Source organism: Bos taurus, chromosome 11 (genome assembly GCF_002263795.3).
Source record: "Bos taurus isolate L1 Dominette 01449 registration number 42190680 breed Hereford chromosome 11, ARS-UCD2.0, whole genome shotgun sequence".
NCBI classification, from domain to species: domain Eukaryota; kingdom Metazoa; phylum Chordata; class Mammalia; order Artiodactyla; family Bovidae; genus Bos; species Bos taurus.
In genome coordinates, this window is record NC_037338.1 from 10,555,125 (window position 1) to 10,572,633 (window position 17,509).

The window sequence follows — 17,509 nt, forward strand, 5'->3', positions numbered from 1 at the left end:
CACTGGACTGTACTTTCACCACTGAGCGCCGTTCCCGCTTTGGCCCAGCCACATCATTCTTTCTGGAGCTATTACCAACTGCCCTCTGCTCTTCCCCAGTAGCATACCGGACACCTCCAGACCTGGGGAGCTCATCTTCTGGTGTCATATCTTTTTGCCTTTTCATACGGTACATGGGGTTCTCCAGGCAAGAACACTGGAATGGGTTGCCGTTTCCTTCCCGACGTTTGTCAGAACTCTTCACTGTGACCTGTCTTGGGTGGCCCTGCATGTCATGGTTCACAGCTTCACTGCGTTACACAAGTCTCTCTACTATAAGGCTATGATCCATGAAGAGGACAGTCTTATTGTTTTCTTCCATTTTAAAAGTTATACATGCACATGGTTATATTTAAGTACTCTGAAAATGTTTGTGATATGTGATTCTCTTGTAGTGGGATTTCAAGCTGTGGCTTTTCCAGTAGTTATGTATGGATCTGAGAGTTGGACCACAGTGGGATTATAGGGAACCTTAAATACCACAATCTGGGCCCAATTCAAGGTGGGGAAAAAGAAGCCACACAGAATTTGAGTGCAAAAAATAAATATAAAATTTATTAAAACACCCACAATATTTTAAAGATACCAGGAGTAATACAGTTCACAAACCCAGTTGTTTGTGTAAATTATAATAAAATACAAATCAAAAAAGGATACATACTTGCAATTTCTAGGCACCCTAAATTAAATCTGCTGAAACACTGGGGGAGAAGGGAGGGCAAGGAGGGTAGCTCAGGAGGCAAACCAATAAAGTGGGAGGAAAAAATATTAACAAAAAAGTAAAAATTATACAAAATAAAATTATCAGCATAAATTTACTGTACTAAGAATATCTACAGTTTAATAATACACATCCTATTGCCTTGAGACATTGCAAAAATCTACCATTCATCCATCAACCCCAGATAAACTTCATTTCAAGTAGCCACAGTTACAAAGTCAAGACGGAATATTCAAGTATGGTTGTTAAGTTCACCTCCATTGGAAGCCAAGTAACCAAACAGGAATTCAAAGAGAGAAGAAATAAAACACATCAAAAAGCTACAGGGGTTCTAGATTAAGTCCAATGCATTAATATGCCACAATATGACCTGCCCTTGTTTCTTTAATTAGAATAGATGAAAAAGAAATTACGTCACTCCTGTTTTTCTCCTCCTTTTTTCCCCTTAAAAGAAAAAAAAAAAAAAAAAAACTATTGGAACCAAGAAAATTTGGATATTCAATGAGCCAAATAGAATTTTTAAAATCCTCATGTGACAATGATGAGTTATCCCTGAATGACAGGTAGTCAAAATGAGAAAAGAGAGCGAACAACACCACTACAAAAATCATCCCTGATATCAGAAGAGGAGCAAACGAGGAAGTAGGCCAATTCTCACTGATTCTTAGGCAAAAAGCGACGGTAGACCTTGCATTTCTGTGCTGCAATCTCTGCTCAGGGAAGAAGCCTATTGCTTTTCTCTTGTTGGCAGCTCTGCGGAAGGAAGGGCTGGGAGTGCCAGGACGGGGCCTCGCACATGGAAAAACTCTCCCTGTGCGTGTGAGTGCGTGCGGGACTGTATAACCTATGCTGGGGGTATGCACCTCAAAAAACACTCAGGTTGGTCCAGGGTATGTTGAAGTTGGCTACAGCAGATGCAGCTGGTCAATAAAGATAGGTTGTGAGGGAGTCATTTCAAATGACAGCAACAATGACTGAAAAAGCTCGATGAGATGGGCATAGGAAATTCACATTTTATTCAAAAGCAAAACTTGAAACAAAATAAAAGTCAACCACAGTCCTTCCTTTAAGCATTCTGCCATTTTAACTGAAGAATGAAAACTAAAACGACCCCAGATTCTTCAAGGTCAAGTAGGTCATCAAATGGACAACCTGTATGTATCAGACCCTCCTGGAATCTACTTTACCAAAGTTGTCATGATGTCCTGTTTTTGAGGTATTTAAAAAAAAAAAAAATTATTGTGACAGTGGATGACACAAAACAGAGCTTCCTGTTGAATTTTTAAAATATCAACTTTTGTGGACCCAAGAAGAAATTTGGAATAGCACCAACTAAAAACAGCCTCAGTGGTACCAAGTGAGCAAAGCTCCTTCCTTTAGTTTGAACACGAGGGGATACCAGCGAGAGGCAGAAGCAATGCTGGGGCAAAGGCTGTGAAGAGCAAAGGAATGAGCCCCCTGCCCGCCACAGTCCTGGCCAGTGCTGGGGAGGAAGGAGGCCCATCCGGCCCACCCTGGCCTGCAGAGCACCTTTGGAACTCTCAGAGACATCTAGTCAGCACCCTGGACAGCAAGAATGCCTGCCACGTTAGAAGACGCAGAAGCACCCGACTCCCCTTCCTCCAAAGAACCCCCCAAAACCCCTTCACGCTTCCTTTCTTGATAGACCCAAGAGGACACATGTGAAACCAGCATGCCCGCCACCTCCAAGCCAGGCAGGCCCACTCCCCGCCCCAGTAAGATGGCTGGCTGCCTTCGAGACTCGCCTTTCTGTGTGGCCAACAAGGGGAGAATAAAACAAAACAGAAAAACTGCTCAGAGCAGGTTCTAGCACGTAAACAGAAGTCTAAGGAGACAGCACCAAAAGGGGGGCAGGGGAAGAAGCCGAGAGAGACTGGAGCCCACCTTGTTTTTGGTTGGTTGTGGTTTCAGAACCTTGATAGCACCTCAGCAGGACAGGATCAGGGACAGTCACATTAAAACACCATAGCACCATTTTATTTAGACTATTTCAATTCATAAAAATGCTTCCTAGTCCATAAAACACACTTCAGTAACAAAAGGAAAGAGATTGGTTGAGGCACGTCGGGGCTATCATTTTAATTTTCCGCAGCACTGCCCTGGTGTGGGATCTGGCGGTGGTCAACTTCATGAAGCCTGGCTGGGTTCTCTTAATGGAATCAGGTTACCATCTACTCACTGTCACCCATCCTCGCATACCCACTGCTGCCGGGTACAAAGCAATTAAGATCTGCTCCTTCTTTCCTTGCTTCAGCACTTTTAAAGTCCCTCGCTCTGCAAACTACTGTTTCCAAAAGAGGCTGGTGAAAGGGCCAAGAGGGGCGGGTATGACCTCTTTCCATGCGCACCTGTCATCTCAGTGGGCCGGCAAAGCAGTACCCATGAAGCCAGAGTGTGGGAAACCTAGGCCCTGCCAGAACACACACCAAACAACAACAACAAGAAACCTCAAAAGCCATGAGACACGTCAGTCAAGATTTCTGATGGTTGGATAACGGTTTCTTGAGCTAGCACCAGTTATTTTGCGAGAACCTGCCGCAAAGCGATTTTTTTAATTTTAAAAACTTCTTAGCACAAAACTTTGCAAGTACTTTCCTTGCATGCAAAAAAGGCAGGGAAAACAAAAGAAGAACCAACTGTCTGCACTGCATGTGGATGGCATCTGTGGACAGGGCACACTGGGGGAGATGACTCTAGGACTCCATCATTTCTGTTGCTATACTATTATTCCTAAAACTTGGTCATGCTGTTAGGTTCTTTAGTTGCAATGGCTTTATTTTTCTTCTCATGATAAAAATGTCTGTTAATCATCTTTCAGACTTAAAAAATGATAGTGCCAGTAAAAAATAAAAATTCGATTTTTCTCTTTTAAGAAACCTTCAGCAGCAAGGGGGAGGGGATAAAGAGCTGTGCATAGTTACTTTTTAAACATACGTCTAAAGCATGCTAATTTAATGACTGAGATTTGAGGTAGGTTATACATGTAGTGTGTAAAAATCAGCATGGGCTTGAGCATGGCAACAGCACCACCTAATCTCTGAAACACCGTTCTGGAGGGCATGGGGACGTCCAATGGAGACTGCCTCTTGACTCACTTCTCAGCAGCCTATCTGCTAATCTAGAAATTATGAACCAAAGGCTGTTTGGGCTGGGGGGAACAGACATCACATGCTTTTAGATTGTATTGGTTTCTCCTTTCATCTAATGGCTTTGCTACCAAAGGGTGATGAGGGGAAGAGTCTATTGAACACACATCAAGGAGATTCATACATGCCAAGTATCAGAATCACCTGGGTTACACTCAGGACCTTCCAAACCAACAGCCAACCTGGGGCTTCCCCGGGTCATACAGACAGTCACATTCTCCAAATGTTTTGTAAAATATTGTATTTCTTGTTTAAGATAATTTAAAATGAAGTTTTCAAGGCACCCCCCGCATCTACCTAAGCACGGAGTCAAATGAGACCTGCATAAAAGTACTGATGCGTTAAGCAAAATAGCATTTAAAGGACCCAACTTTTCCTCAAAACTAGAAAATCAGCATGCTCATTAAAGACTCTGCTTCCTTTAGCTTGTCAAACTGAAGGTCAGAGGTTTTCCTATAAATCTGAGTTCTGAATAATTCGAAATCCTGATAAGCTCTTGGGTATTTATTTCAAAAGCAATAATATTTCATTTTTGTCCTGTAAAATAAATGCAACTTTACAGAATATGGTAAAAGTGAAGGCTAGACAAAGCACGTTAAATATTCAGCTACTATTTACAATTTCTCCCACAATTACATGTTAAAACATACTTTTTTCAAGTTGCTGTTTAAATCTAGGCAAAAGTGCTTAAAAATTTTTTTTCACTATTTACAATTAAAACCAGACCACATAAATGCTTAGGATATCTCACAGCGACTCTCCGCCAGTGCTTCTGGAACAGTTACAGTACACAGCCAGCGGGGCGATTCTCAGCTCTTTCACAAGGCACCTGGAAGCTCAGGAACTTGCCTTCAGCATCGTCATCTGATTGTTAAACTCATTTCATGAAGACCCACATCTGAATAAAACTGCTCAATAAATATCTGATGTTTAGCTCAGGGTTTGGCTGTCAATCACTGTGTGGCCATATTCCCCTCTGTGTCCTTATGAAGCCTCTCACGCACCACATACATCCACATGGGTAGCTGGACATCGTTTTTGCTAATACCACAGGAAGAACAAACACTCCAAGAAGTCTGACTTGCTGTTGACGGACGTTGCTTCCTACCTGTCAGGCCCAACCTCTCTTAACAAATGTCAAAAAAATTAAGCACCACATTCTCATTTCAAAGAACTGAACGAATGCACCAGAATTTTAGAATGGGCATGTTCAAGTGGGTGGAGAGGGGAAGAAGGAAAGGAGAAAATGACCAAATAGAGAAATGGCACCAAATAGGGAGGAAAATCATAGCTACCTGCTGAAAATGTTTGACTCTTGCATTTAAAAATTGTTAAGTGTAGGCCCACTCCTCAAATGATAGCGTGGAGGGGGTGGGCTCAGGTGTGAGGCATGCACCATTGTCCAATGTGAAATCCAGGGATAAGGAGATGCGTTCCTGCTGTCACACTGCTGTGCAGAGTTCCCGCGGGTGCGGCCTGCCCGATCAAGAAGTCCCAGCACAGCACTACAGCACCAGGCTCTGCGCCAGCTTTTCACAGCTTGGGTTCGACTTCTTGTTCTTAAAGATACAGTAGCCCTTTTCGGTATCAGCATCGACTTTGGAGGCTTTTTTTTTTTTTAAACCTGCCACTAAGACAAATTCCTTCAGCCAGTATTCATTGGCTAGTCAGCTTGGTGTAAAAAGGCTCCTGAGAACCTCTCGATTCCAGCTCCGTCCAGAGGTGCTGCCGAGGGGACCACGGTACCACGTGACTTGATAGCTAACGGACAGAGAGGATTCAGTGTGGAGACTAGCAAGCTTGAAGCTATCTACTTCCAACCTGGTTTCGGGGGAAATCTATGCCAGCATCTCAGGTGCCTGGCCTGGGGTGCGCCTGCCCCCCATACCCGACTCCAAGCCGGTGACTGGAAAAGGGACCCCAGGTGTTCCTCTACAGATTCTCCCATCCTACTGCAGAGGACAGAGGCTGTCCTGAGGGCTACCTCCCCTGAAGGGAAGGGTGTCTGTCAGGGGGACAGTGGGTGGCTACAGCCTGCACTTGGCTCATGAGGGGCCGACGGCTGAGAGAACCTCGTCATCTCCCAAGAGGGCCAGGCTCACCGGGCCCAGCACAACCGGGCAGGAGTGAGTGCTTCTGGCCTTTCCTGCCGATCCTTTACCATTACAATTGTCACTTAAAAAAATCCAATAAATACACATTTTAAATGGAATTTAAAACTACTCCTTTGTGAAAGGACACTATAAACTTTCTTTCCATTATTGTGATATACAAGGATAGAGTTTTAAAAACAAGAGAAAATAAAAGCCCCCCAAACAAGGGAGGAAAAAAAAAACCAATGTGGAGATATAAATATTTAAGATCACGAAAAAAATCACCCGACAGCCGTAGTTTCTTCTTCAAAGTGCTGGGGAAGTGGGGTGGGGGGAAAGGAGGGGCGGGTCAGTTCTGAGGTTTGGACCATAAATACATATATATGCGTATCTATATATGTATATATAGATAAAAAGACTTCTGCACCCCCAACCCGCCCCCAGGTGTGAGGGCGAAAGCACCACAGAGGCAGCTCGGGCCGGGCCCGACGCTGAGGTACGCTGGCTCCCTGGCACCCTGGCGCCTAGATCCAGCGGCTGTAGGGGCCGGTGACCTTCGTGTAGGCATAGGAGGACACGGTGACCGCTGAGTCCGTGGGCATGGCCAGCGCCTGCCGGGTGGGGACCATCCCCTTCTTCTCCTTATGCTGGGACTCAGGGACCACGGCGCCTCCCCACTTGCGCTTCTTCCCATAGAGCTTGGCCTCCTGATGGCCCAGGCCCAGCCGAGCGGCCTCCTCCTGTCGTGCCCGCGCCCTCTCCGCCAGCTGCTTCATCTTGGCCTCCCAGAGCGCCAGCCCGTGGTTGGGCTGGTTGAGGTTCTTGTGCTGGTAGAAGACCAGCGAGATGCGGGTGGGATGGCAGCGGTTGGGCTTCTTGAGGGGCGTGGTGGCGTGCAGCTCCCGCCGGGCACACTCGATGAGGATGGAACCGTGGGCAGGGGCCACGGCCACGCCGCCGATGTTCTCGTCCAGGAAGTTGTGTTCGCTGTCCGACCACAGCTCCTCTTCCTCCTCCGCCCCACCGGCGCCCTTCTCCTCCTTCACTGTCCCCTTGTTCGGGGGCCCCTCTGCTGTCCCCTCCTCCAGGCTGAAGGGATCCCACAGCTTCTCCTCGGACTTCAGGGCCCCAAACAGCTTCTCACTGGGGCCCAGGGGCATGCCGAAGGACTGCCAGGCTTTGTCCAGCTGGCTTGCCCCTGGGGTTGGAATCCTCCCCTCCTCCCCTTTCAAGGGGCTCCACAGCTTGTCTTGGAATCCAGGACCACCTTTCAGGGCGGAGCTGAAATCCCCTGCCCCTACCCCCCACGGCTTCTCAGTCAGGCCGGGCCCAGCCAAGGCCGAGGCGTTGCTTCCAAACTTGCAGGGGCTCCACGGCTTGCCTCGCAGCCGTCCTGCAGGCTGGGGGGCTGGCTGCTGTCCCTCGCCAGGAAACAACCCCCACTGATGCTGGCCATCGGGGAAGTGGGAAGGGGTCAGGCAGGAACCCCCAAAAGAACCGAGCTTATCAGGGATAACGGCAGGGCTCTCCACAGGAGGGAACACACCCCAGCTGCCACCCACGCCGTTAGTCCTCTTGGGGGACATGCTTGGGCCTCCTGAGTACTGTCCCCATAGATGACTGGGACCCCCGTTCTGAGATGCCTCAGGCAAAGGTGTTTTGCCCATCTTGCCAGGCTCTCTGGTTACAGATTCAGTGTGGACCAGTGGATCTACTGGCTCTTGCTTGATGGATCTGTTGTAGCAGTTGGAGCTCTGTGCAAAGGGAGAGGGGTCCCTGGACACTGGGTGGATCTGGGGGGCCTTCGGAAGCAGATACTCCTTGGGGCCTGGATAAGCAGGCTGCTGGTGGTGAGAAGCGGGGTGGTGGGTGTCTGTGGGAACAGCCTGACCGGGCAGCTCGGCAAACTCAGCACCACCGTAGGCCGGGCTCAGGCTGTTGTGCAGAGCGTGGAGGTCTGGCTTCTTCTCAAAACTGCTGCTGCCGCCACCGTGCCCCCAGGCACCAGCACCCAGGAATTGAGAGGGGAAGACCGGGTTACTGGATGGAAAGCCATAGTAGCTGAACGCCGGAAGCGCGTACTTGGAGTGGAAGCCGTTGACAGCGGCCAGGCCAGGCTGTGCATAGTGGGAGTGGTAGGAGTACACGCTGTTCACACTGTACGGGTCGGAGGGCCGGCAGCTGCCCAGCACCGAGTAGCTCTCCACCACTGTGTTGCCGCTGTACTTGAAGGAGCTGAAGGGGCTCTGCGGCTCCACCTTGAGGGAGGGTTTCAGGCTTTGCTGGGACAATCCACCCTTCAGAGAAAGGCCTGAGGAAGACAGGAGGTGAGACAGAGAAGGAGCACAGAGAACCACCGCCACAGAAGCTTCCTCTTCTCCTGAGAGGTTTCCTCAGCCAGGCAGGCAAGATGCGTGAGGCTGGGCTTGCTCCTGGCGTAGCTCAGCTTGGCCTGGCCCTGAGGAAGCCCTGAGAGAGCGGCCGGCAGAGCTCTCGGTCCCCCAACCCAAGCAGACCCCCACCTGTCCTCACTGAAGCGCCCCTGTGCCAGCTGCTGCAGAGATCAGGGCTGCCTCACACCGAAGACCCTGCTGCCCCACTGCGAGGGGAGCGGGTGAGCTGGGGGACTTCCCAGCTCTGGGAAGATGGGGGACCTCCGTGTACTTGGCTTCCAGGTGCCTCCCATAGGGTCTGGGGTCCTCTGTCGCTGACTGACAAAACTGACGGTTCAGATGGCTGAGAGATTCCAGTACTTTTCTGTCTGGAATTCTATCTCAAGTCAGGAAGAGGGGTGGTAAGGGCCCCCCGACCCGATGGCTCCATGCCACCCCTGCTGGGCACCCTCTCCCCACACACCTGGGTCAGTGGTGATGCCAGCCAGCTCCAGGGCCTCCTGCTTGATCTTCTCAGGAGTGCTCAGCTTCTCCTTCTGAACCTTCTTCTTCTCAGCTGCCGCCTTCCTGGCTTCAAGCTGCCGTTGGCGGCAGGACTTGGCAGGCTCGGGCAGGCGCCGGACCTCGCGGGGGAAGGCGGTGAGCACCTGGATGGCCCCGCTGCCCACCTTGGCGTTCTGGTTCTCCTCACTGCCGAACTCGTCCGTGCTGGCCATCTTGTACAAGGGGAGCACGTGCAGCTGCTCGTCCTCGGGGATCTTGCCCACGCAGCGATTGTCTTCCTTGGTCAGGGTGCAGACCTGCCTCAAGCAAAGAGACAGGTTGGGGGAGCCCGACACTGAGAGGGAGGGGCTGAGCATCCCACGTACAAGGCTGTCCCCTTCCCCAGACAGTCCCAACCCCAGCTATCCGTTACCACTTTTCAGACTATCTAAAAAGCACACTTGTCTTGGTTTATACAGTAACAGTATCACCAACATTTAGAGTTTGCTTGACAGTTTTCAATGCACATCCATTCACTTTGCCTAACAAGGCTGAGAGGGGATGAGATGACTGGCTCTGGGTCAAACAGCCAGAAAGGGGCCAGGTCAGGACAGGGAGATGTGCTCTGCCATCCATGTCATCATTGCCAGGACATGTCATTACCCAGACCTCGGACCTTCCACCATCATCCTTCTTGCCCTCAACACTCATCTCCTTTTGTTCTTAAAACTGAAAATTGTACGTGCCGGTGGTAGAAAATTTACAGCAATACAAAGGACATGAAAATTAGCTCCATAATCCCACCAACTAGAAATAGCCCATACATATACTTGGTCATAGACATGCTCACTTTTTAATAATTAAATAGGATCATTTATACTATGTACATGCTGTGTGCTTAGTCGCTCAGTTGTGTCCGACTTTTTGTGACGCCATGGACTATAGCCCACAAGGCTCCTCTGTCCATGGGATTCTCCAGGCAAGAATACTGGAATGGGTTACCATGCCCTCCTCCAGGGGATCTTCCCAACCCAGGGATCGAACCCAAGTCTCCTGCATTGCAGGCAGATTCTTTACTGACTGAGCCACCAGAGAAGCCCATATTATGCATACAGTTTTAGAAAAACCTTTTCTTACGCAGTATATTTTCTTACATGTTAGATATTCATCCTCAATACGATTTAAGAGCCACACTATATTATTCCACTATATCAATGTGTTAACCTATTTAACTAATCCCTCATGACTATTTAAACCTGTTTCTCATTTTTTCCTAAGTAATACTTTTATTCTTTCACTGAATTTTCTAAGATACTTAGTTCCCTGGGATAAACACTATGGAGAACTGCCACATACTGCCAAACTGTGCTCCAAAACGATTTAGCATCAGTGCTTCACTCACACCGGCAGAACTTTCAATTTTCCTATACTTTGTTGACATTTTTGCCATTCATTTAAAACTTTTCACTTGGTATCAAAATGTACCTCGCCATTGGAATACGCTGCTCTGATTACTGAGGAGGTCTGATTTTGTTTGTTTGTTTACTCTTTTGACTCTTGTACTGACTATATTTTATTTTCTGAATTCTTGATGTTCTAACATTTGGGGACTTCATCTCGAAGGGACTGACCCTCCCTAAGACTGCATGCTCAGTTGCTTTAGTTGTGTCCGACTCTTTGCGACCCTATGGACGTAGCCAGGCTCCTCTGTCCACTGGATTCTCCAGGCAAAAATCCTGGCGTGGATTGCCATGCCCTCATCCAGGGGTTTTCCCAACCCGGGGACTGACCTGCATCTCTTACGCCTCCTGCATCGGCAGGTGGGTTCTTTACCACTAGTGCCACCTGGGAAGCCCAGCTAATTCCTATAGCAGCAAATGACCCCCGCCAATGCAACTCTGGTACATAAACCAACCTATGCCACCCCAACCATCTTCTTTATCAAACCCCCGCCAATGCAACTCTGATACATAAACCAACCTATGCCACCCCAACCATCTCCTTTATCAAACCTCCACCAATGCAACTTTGATACATAAACCAACCTATCCCACTGCAACCATCTCCTTTATCAAACCCCCGCCAATGCAACTCTGATACATAAACCAACCTATCGCACCCCAACCATCTCCTTTATCAAACCCCCGCCAATGCAACTCTGATACATAAACCAACCTATGCCACCCCACCATCTCCTTTATCAAACCCCCACCAATGCAACTTTGATACATAAACCAACCTATCCCACCCCAACCATCTCCTTTATCAAACCCCCGCCAATGCAACTCTGATACATAAACCAACCTATCCCACCCCATCTCCTTTATCAAACTCTCACACACCAAATACTCTCCCTGTCTTAAATCGCCCCATAGAGACCACCTCTAAAGCCCAGAGCCTAAAGAATTATTCAAACTATCCACCCTAAACTTACTCAGCTTATTTATCTTGCCTTGCCCATTCCGTTTTATGAAATCCCCAGTAAAGCTGTCAGCCATTCTCTCCCCTCTCTGCCTCCTGACCAACCCTACTGCTGCCCAATAAGCTGGCAAATTAGCACTCCAAGGCTGTAAGTTGTAAGTGTCCTTATCCTGGGGCCACTGCACAAAACTGTACTGAGGACATCCTCCCTGTGGTTTATGGAAAGGAGTCTGAAAGTACTGTCCATCCGCAGGGGACTGGTTAGTAAACGGTGACAGAGCCACACACACAGCCTTAGAACGTGCTGAAGTAAACTGATATCCACCGACCCAGAAAGCTATCCACCACATGCTCCTGAGTTCAGAGAAGCAAGGTCATGGAACAGCACACACACACACACACACACACACACACACACACACATTCAGGTATCTGAATGGACGGCCATCACAATGCTAACACAGGTTATCTCTGAGACGCCAGGCAATGTTTACTTCATACTTTCTCATATTATGAAATTTTTTTTATAATAAATAATTGTTCAGGTAGGAAAAAACCCATTATCCACTTTGGAAAAAAACTTATTTTTCACTTCATTCTCGAAGCTCTGGGATCCAGATAACCTGACTATGCTCCTATCTCCCAGTGGTCTGTCCTCCTTCCCTGCTCCTTTCCTAACCCTGAAGGGCTCACTCCTCCTCTATATTTCAGCTACAAAATCCTCACGGTGCAGTGTAGACAAGCCTGCCTCATCTTGATTTTTGGCCTTGAGCATGGGAAAGGGGGACAAGATAGGGAAGTAAAATCCTAGGGCTGGGCCGTTCATCCCGTGGGGGGAGAAGCTACACTGATTCTAGGGGTTCCTTTTTAGTTGAACATGCCAGTGCCCATGTCTCTTCCACAGCCCCCTGGGGGCCCTGTCTCCTAGGACCTAGGTAAAAAGCAGAGAAGAGAGCCACATCACTCCTTCCAGGGTGCCCCCACCCAAGCCCAAACCTCCTCCCTTCTCCATCTTGCACTCACTCTTCTGGGACCTGCATCCAGGCTCATGGCCCTAATTATGAACTAAGTGCTCTCCAGTCTCAACTTCATTTCTCTAGACCCTTCTTTTCCCCAGCCTACTCTACATCTCCGCCTGGACATCTAGCAGGCATCTCAAAACAGAATTTTCTTAATTAAAAAAAAAAACTTTTTAGTTTTATATTGGAGTACAGCCAATTAACTATGCTGTGATAGTTTCAGGTGGACAGCAAAGGGACTCAGCCGTACATACACACGTATCCATTCTCCCCCAAGCTCCCTTCCCGTCCAGGCTGCCGTAACGTTGAGTGAAGTTTCCTCTCCTATATGGTAGGTCCTTGTTGGTTACCCATTTTAAATACAGCAGTGTGTACCTGTCCACCTCAAACTCCCTGACTACTCCTTTCTCCCATCCTTACTCCCCAGCAACCACAAGTTTGTTTTCTAAGTCTGTGAGTCTGTGTCTGTCAAAACAGAATTTTTGATTTTCACCCCAAACTGGTCTTCTCCTGATATTCTATATCTCAGTAAATATCACTAACACTTGCCTAGTTGCTCAAGCAATTCACACATCCCATGTCCAGGCCATGAGCAAACACCCTCAGCTATGCCTTCAAAATCATCCCAAACCTGTCCAATTACTCCCCACCCCACCCTCACTCCTGCCCAAGCTCTGTCACCTCTGGACACCTGTCCTGGCCTCTACCTGGCCTGCTTGCTCTGGTTCTCCCCCACCCACCCCTACTGCAACATACTTTATTCTCCATCTGCAGGAGCAAGAGACTGCTTCTGACTTTATAAGTGAGATCTTAGCATTCCCAGCTGAAAAGCCCTCCAGGGCTTCCCATCACACTCAGAGCACAACCCAGAGCCCTCCCAGCCCCCCATTCTCCCTGCGACCCCAGCCCTGCCTGCCCCTCTGATCTCACTCCTCTGAGCCTTCGCCTGTGCTGCTCCTGGAGCTCCCCACCCCTACCCGCACGCATTCGGTCCCTTACCTCCAGGTCTCTGCTCAGGTGCCCCTTCCCAGACAAGGCTCCCTCCACTTCCTCTACAATAGCGTCTGCGGTCATCTCACCCCTTACCCTACTGTATCTTCTCCTCACAGCCTTCACTGCTCCTGCACATTATATCACATACTCCGGCAGCACACTGTCCATTTTATTCCCCAGCATCTAGAGCAGTACCTGGGGCACAATAAACATTTGCCCAGTGAATGAATCAAGAGACTGTTTGGACTTCAATCCAAGTGTTCAGCGAGACCTGGAACCACACTTTAGATAACTGGGGCACACTGGGCACCCAGGAGGCTGCATTCTGCAGCCTCCACCCAAACCAGCCCTGTCCCTGCATTTCCCAAAGAAGTTGGCAGAAGCAGGCAGTCTGCCAGGTCTCTCCCAGCCTTGAGCCCACCTATCCGCACAGAGCAGGTGTGTGCCCCCTCCCAGGATCATCTCATAGGTGGGGCTGTGACAGCTCACAAGCTTTCTTACCACTGTGCACCCGTTGTAGAGGTTATGCTGGTCCTTGTGGGCGTGGGCACAGAAGTCCATGCAGGCTGTGACCCCTGAGAAGGGCCGCCCTTCCTTCAGCCCCAGACGGCAATCAATCGCTATTTCCTCATTGGTCACCTGTGTAGATTGCCAAGGAGAGCTGCTCAAGTGACCTGAGATGAATGGCCCTGACTTGGCATGGGGGAGGCCAGGGGCACAGAGGGAAGGAAGGAGGGAAAAGGTTAAGGAACAAAACTGTCTTGTACATGGGCTGCAGGAGGGAGGTTTTATGGCTGAAGCCCCTGTAGGGGTTACTCCCTTCTGGGTTATCTCAAGTCCCCCTTGCCTCACCTACAGAGTGCAGAGGTGACTGGTGAGAGAAACTCAAGCCTCCTCAGTAGAAACCAGAGCAGAGGACGTGGCGGATTATGAAGGGGAGAGAGATAAAGACTAAGGATAGAGGAAAGACAGTCCGGGGGTGTGGTGAGCCTGGTATAAGCAAGAGGTCTTAACAAAGACCTACATCGCTGCTGTAGCACTGGCTGGGCTTTTCCCATCAGGAGCCCATTCTGCCACTGCCACACAGCAGAGAGCTGGGCAGAGATGGGGGTGCCACGTGGGCAGAGAACAGCCCAAGACCCAGTACCTGGTTCTGATAGGCCTGGGGCGCCAGCCGCTTATACAGGGGAGCAACTTCGGTGGCCAGGTCCTGGAAACTCTTCCGGAGCACTTCTTCCTGTGGAGACAAGAATAGTCACACACCCCCAGAGCAGCTCCGCCTGGTAAACTGTCTGCACCCTGGAAATCCACCTCCATTCTAGAACCTCTGCTGGGCTCCCGGTGGCAAGGTAAGAAGTAAGGGGCCATCAGGTATCTTAACGGTGTTTCCTCCGAGAAGGGTATGGGGCCAGGTCTGATTTAAAGCTGGAGATGCTGAAGCTCACCAGAGCAGACACTCCTGAGAGTCTGGTCACCTTGGCTACCAAGCACCTGCTCTGCCAGGCTCCAGCCCAGTGCCGCTCAGAACACCTAGAACGGGTTCCTGCTCTTACTGAGCACTCGCTCAACACCCTCAGTCAGAGGTGGGGGATGGCAGGCGTGTACGAGCATGAGCAGCAAGTGTGGATCCTTCCTGCAGTGGTCCAGACAGGCAAACAGAGGCAGGGAGGGGCAGCTGAGGCCTGCGCTAGGAATCCCACAGCCAGCCAGGCCCAGCGCCCATCATGAGCCAAGTACACAGACAGCCTCGACGTTCTATCCTTTAAGACTCGCATCATGTCAGGTGTTTAGTTCGCAATAATTAAAATTAAACAAAATAAAAAATTCAGCCCCTCCACTGTACTAGCCACATTTCAAATGCTCAGTGACTACAAGTGGTGCCTGTGGCTGGCTGTTCTCTACAGAGAACATTTCCATTATCACAGAAAGTTCCACCAGACAGTGCTGACCGCAATGAAGCAGCCCCCAAGCAGAGAGCTTAAGGTATTCACAGCCTTTCTCTAGCCCTCTGAGGGTACCAAGTAGGGCTACAGGGGCTCTGAGCCAGCCTTGAGCATGGGATGAAGAGTTTACAGAGAAGAACGAGGAGGAAGAGGGAAGGAAAAAAGTACCAAACTCACAGAATTAGAAATAGAAGGGTGAGACCAATGGCTCAGCTGTCTGTCCAGTGGGGCGGCAGAGCTACCAGCCAGCCTCACTGCACCTCCCTGGCTATCTTCCAGATGCTTCCACAAGCTCAGGGGGCCTGAAGCCAGCACAGCACGGGGGTGAGGACTGTGAGCTCTGGGGAAACACAGGCCAGGGTTAAATGCTGACTTCACCATCACTGCCACACAGCCTCGGGCAAGCCATCTGCCTCACCTGTAAAGGGAGCAGTAATAGTGCCTAGAGCCTCAGGTGTCATAAGATTAACTGAGATACCTGGGAGGTTCTGGGCAGAGTACCCAGCACTTAGTAGGTGCACAGGAAATGGTAGCTGATGGAACAGAGAAAATATTTGTTTTCCATGTATCGCTTTCATTCATGATAATTCCTAGTTCCTGGCGGCACTGAGACTCCTTCATTCATTGAAGCAACCGCATCTGCTGCTTCTGAGGGAAGCAGGGTGCTGCCATAAATAAAAGTCTAGCGTCAGATTAGACTCAGACTAGGTTATGTAACAGTCAAAAAAGCTGGCTTTGAGAGAAGAAAAAAGAGCTTCTAAATTTGGATGTGCTGCTTCCTTTTATTTCTGAAAAGCAAAGCTTGGAAGTCTGAGCATAGAAATTTATATGTGGTTTAGGAAAAAAAAATGTACCCCAGGAGTCCTTGCCCCCTGAAAAGGGGGAAGCCCTTCTGGTACAAGGAGCTTGGAGAGAGTTGGAAGGTAGAGAGTGGGATCAAGGTACTGCCCAGATCCAGTAGCCCCCTCCTTGCAGTAGCAGAGGCAGGAGGGAGGGAGGCTGGGGGGAGCCCACTGCAGCCTGTGCCTGTCTTTGCCTCTGGGCTTCAAGGGCAGAGCCCCTCGGGATGGCCTGCCCAACCAAGGCAACAGAGGGGAAGTGGCAGAGGGGGAGGCAGCCTGGCTGGACACTCCTGGCTCCCAGACTACGCTCAGCCTGCAGAGGAGACCCTGAGACCCTTATCCTGTTGTTACTGGGTTGAGGAAAAGCCCCGGAGGGCAGGAGGAGGCCTCAGGCCTAGAGGCAACATCATGTGGATGCCAGTCCAGTGCCCGAGGACCACACCAGGCCCCCAGCAGGGGAGAGCAAAGACCTGGACAACTGGACAACCGCACAGAGACGCGTCCCCAGCAGCCAGGCAGGATGAGGGAAGTCTAGCATCAGCCAAAAGGTGGCCTGAGGCCCCTCTTCCTGCCACACTTCACACCCAGGAAGATACCTTGCAAAGAATGGAGGGAAGCGATAACCCTTAAGAGGGCCACAGTCTAATGAGTAATCTGAACATTTACCTTAAGGAGACTTTTCTAAACTGCAAGAGCCTGAGGTACCTGTTAACTGGTAAGTCTAATTTTTCACTTGTCATATCCTTCCACATCACATCATATAACTTATTTCACTGCAAGATAAGGTCAGTTTGAAAAACAAAAAAAGGAAGTTCCATTTTCTGCACATCTGAGTCTCAGTGGACTAATCCTGTGTGCCATCTGGACTGTTAGGGCAGCAGGTGGAACAGGGTGAGTGGGAAGGTCCTGGGCTCCCTATGGGGCTCTGCTCACCTCTTTGGGGTTGTCCCCTGCGAGGCGGAACTTGCGAGGAGTCTTGCTCCGAGCATATTTGCAGCCATTGAAGTACATGCTCCAGGAACAACCGAAGGAGAAGGAGGCACCACAGGTGTTTGGGTCTTTGCCTTGGCAAGCGCAGGTCCGGCTGCAACATATCACACATTAGGCATCGTAAGCACATTTTTTGTTCTGGAATTTTCCCCTCCCTGAGGGGGCGGCCCGGCTGTTGCCTGGCATCCGCTGGCCTCCCACTACTGGGATGACATCATTCCCTGCCCTCAACTCCTTTCCCAAGTCTCTACCCTTGTGGGCAGAGGAGCGGTTCTGAGTAGCCTGTTGGGCTCCCACCCCTGAGCCTGAAGGTCTGAGAGCCTGCTGCTGGGAGAAGCACCTGGGTTGTGTGAGATGGCTGAAAGGACCTAATCAAAAACCCACTCAGGTTTACACTTTGCCACG

The 17,509-nt window shown here is 49.8% G+C and overlaps 1 protein-coding gene across 4 annotated transcripts in view; it reads right to left on the minus strand.

The window, feature by feature from the left end:
• Positions 1-572: 572 nt before the first annotated feature.
• TET3 (tet methylcytosine dioxygenase 3) overlaps positions 573-17,509 on the minus strand; it is a 112,203-nt gene continuing 95,266 nt past the window's right edge. For all 4 annotated transcript variants that reach the window (XM_024999365.2, XM_024999366.2, XM_024999364.2 and 1 more), the window contains 5 exons: positions 17,048-17,198; positions 14,477-14,566; positions 13,831-13,968; positions 8,877-9,213; positions 573-8,331 (listed from right to left, as the gene is read on the minus strand). In XM_024999365.2, coding sequence (XP_024855133.1) covers positions 6,545-8,331; positions 8,877-9,213; positions 13,831-13,968; positions 14,477-14,566; positions 17,048-17,198 — 2,503 coding nt within the window. In that variant the 3' untranslated portion in view covers positions 573-6,544. The remainder of the gene's footprint in view (positions 8,332-8,876; positions 9,214-13,830; positions 13,969-14,476; positions 14,567-17,047; positions 17,199-17,509) is intronic.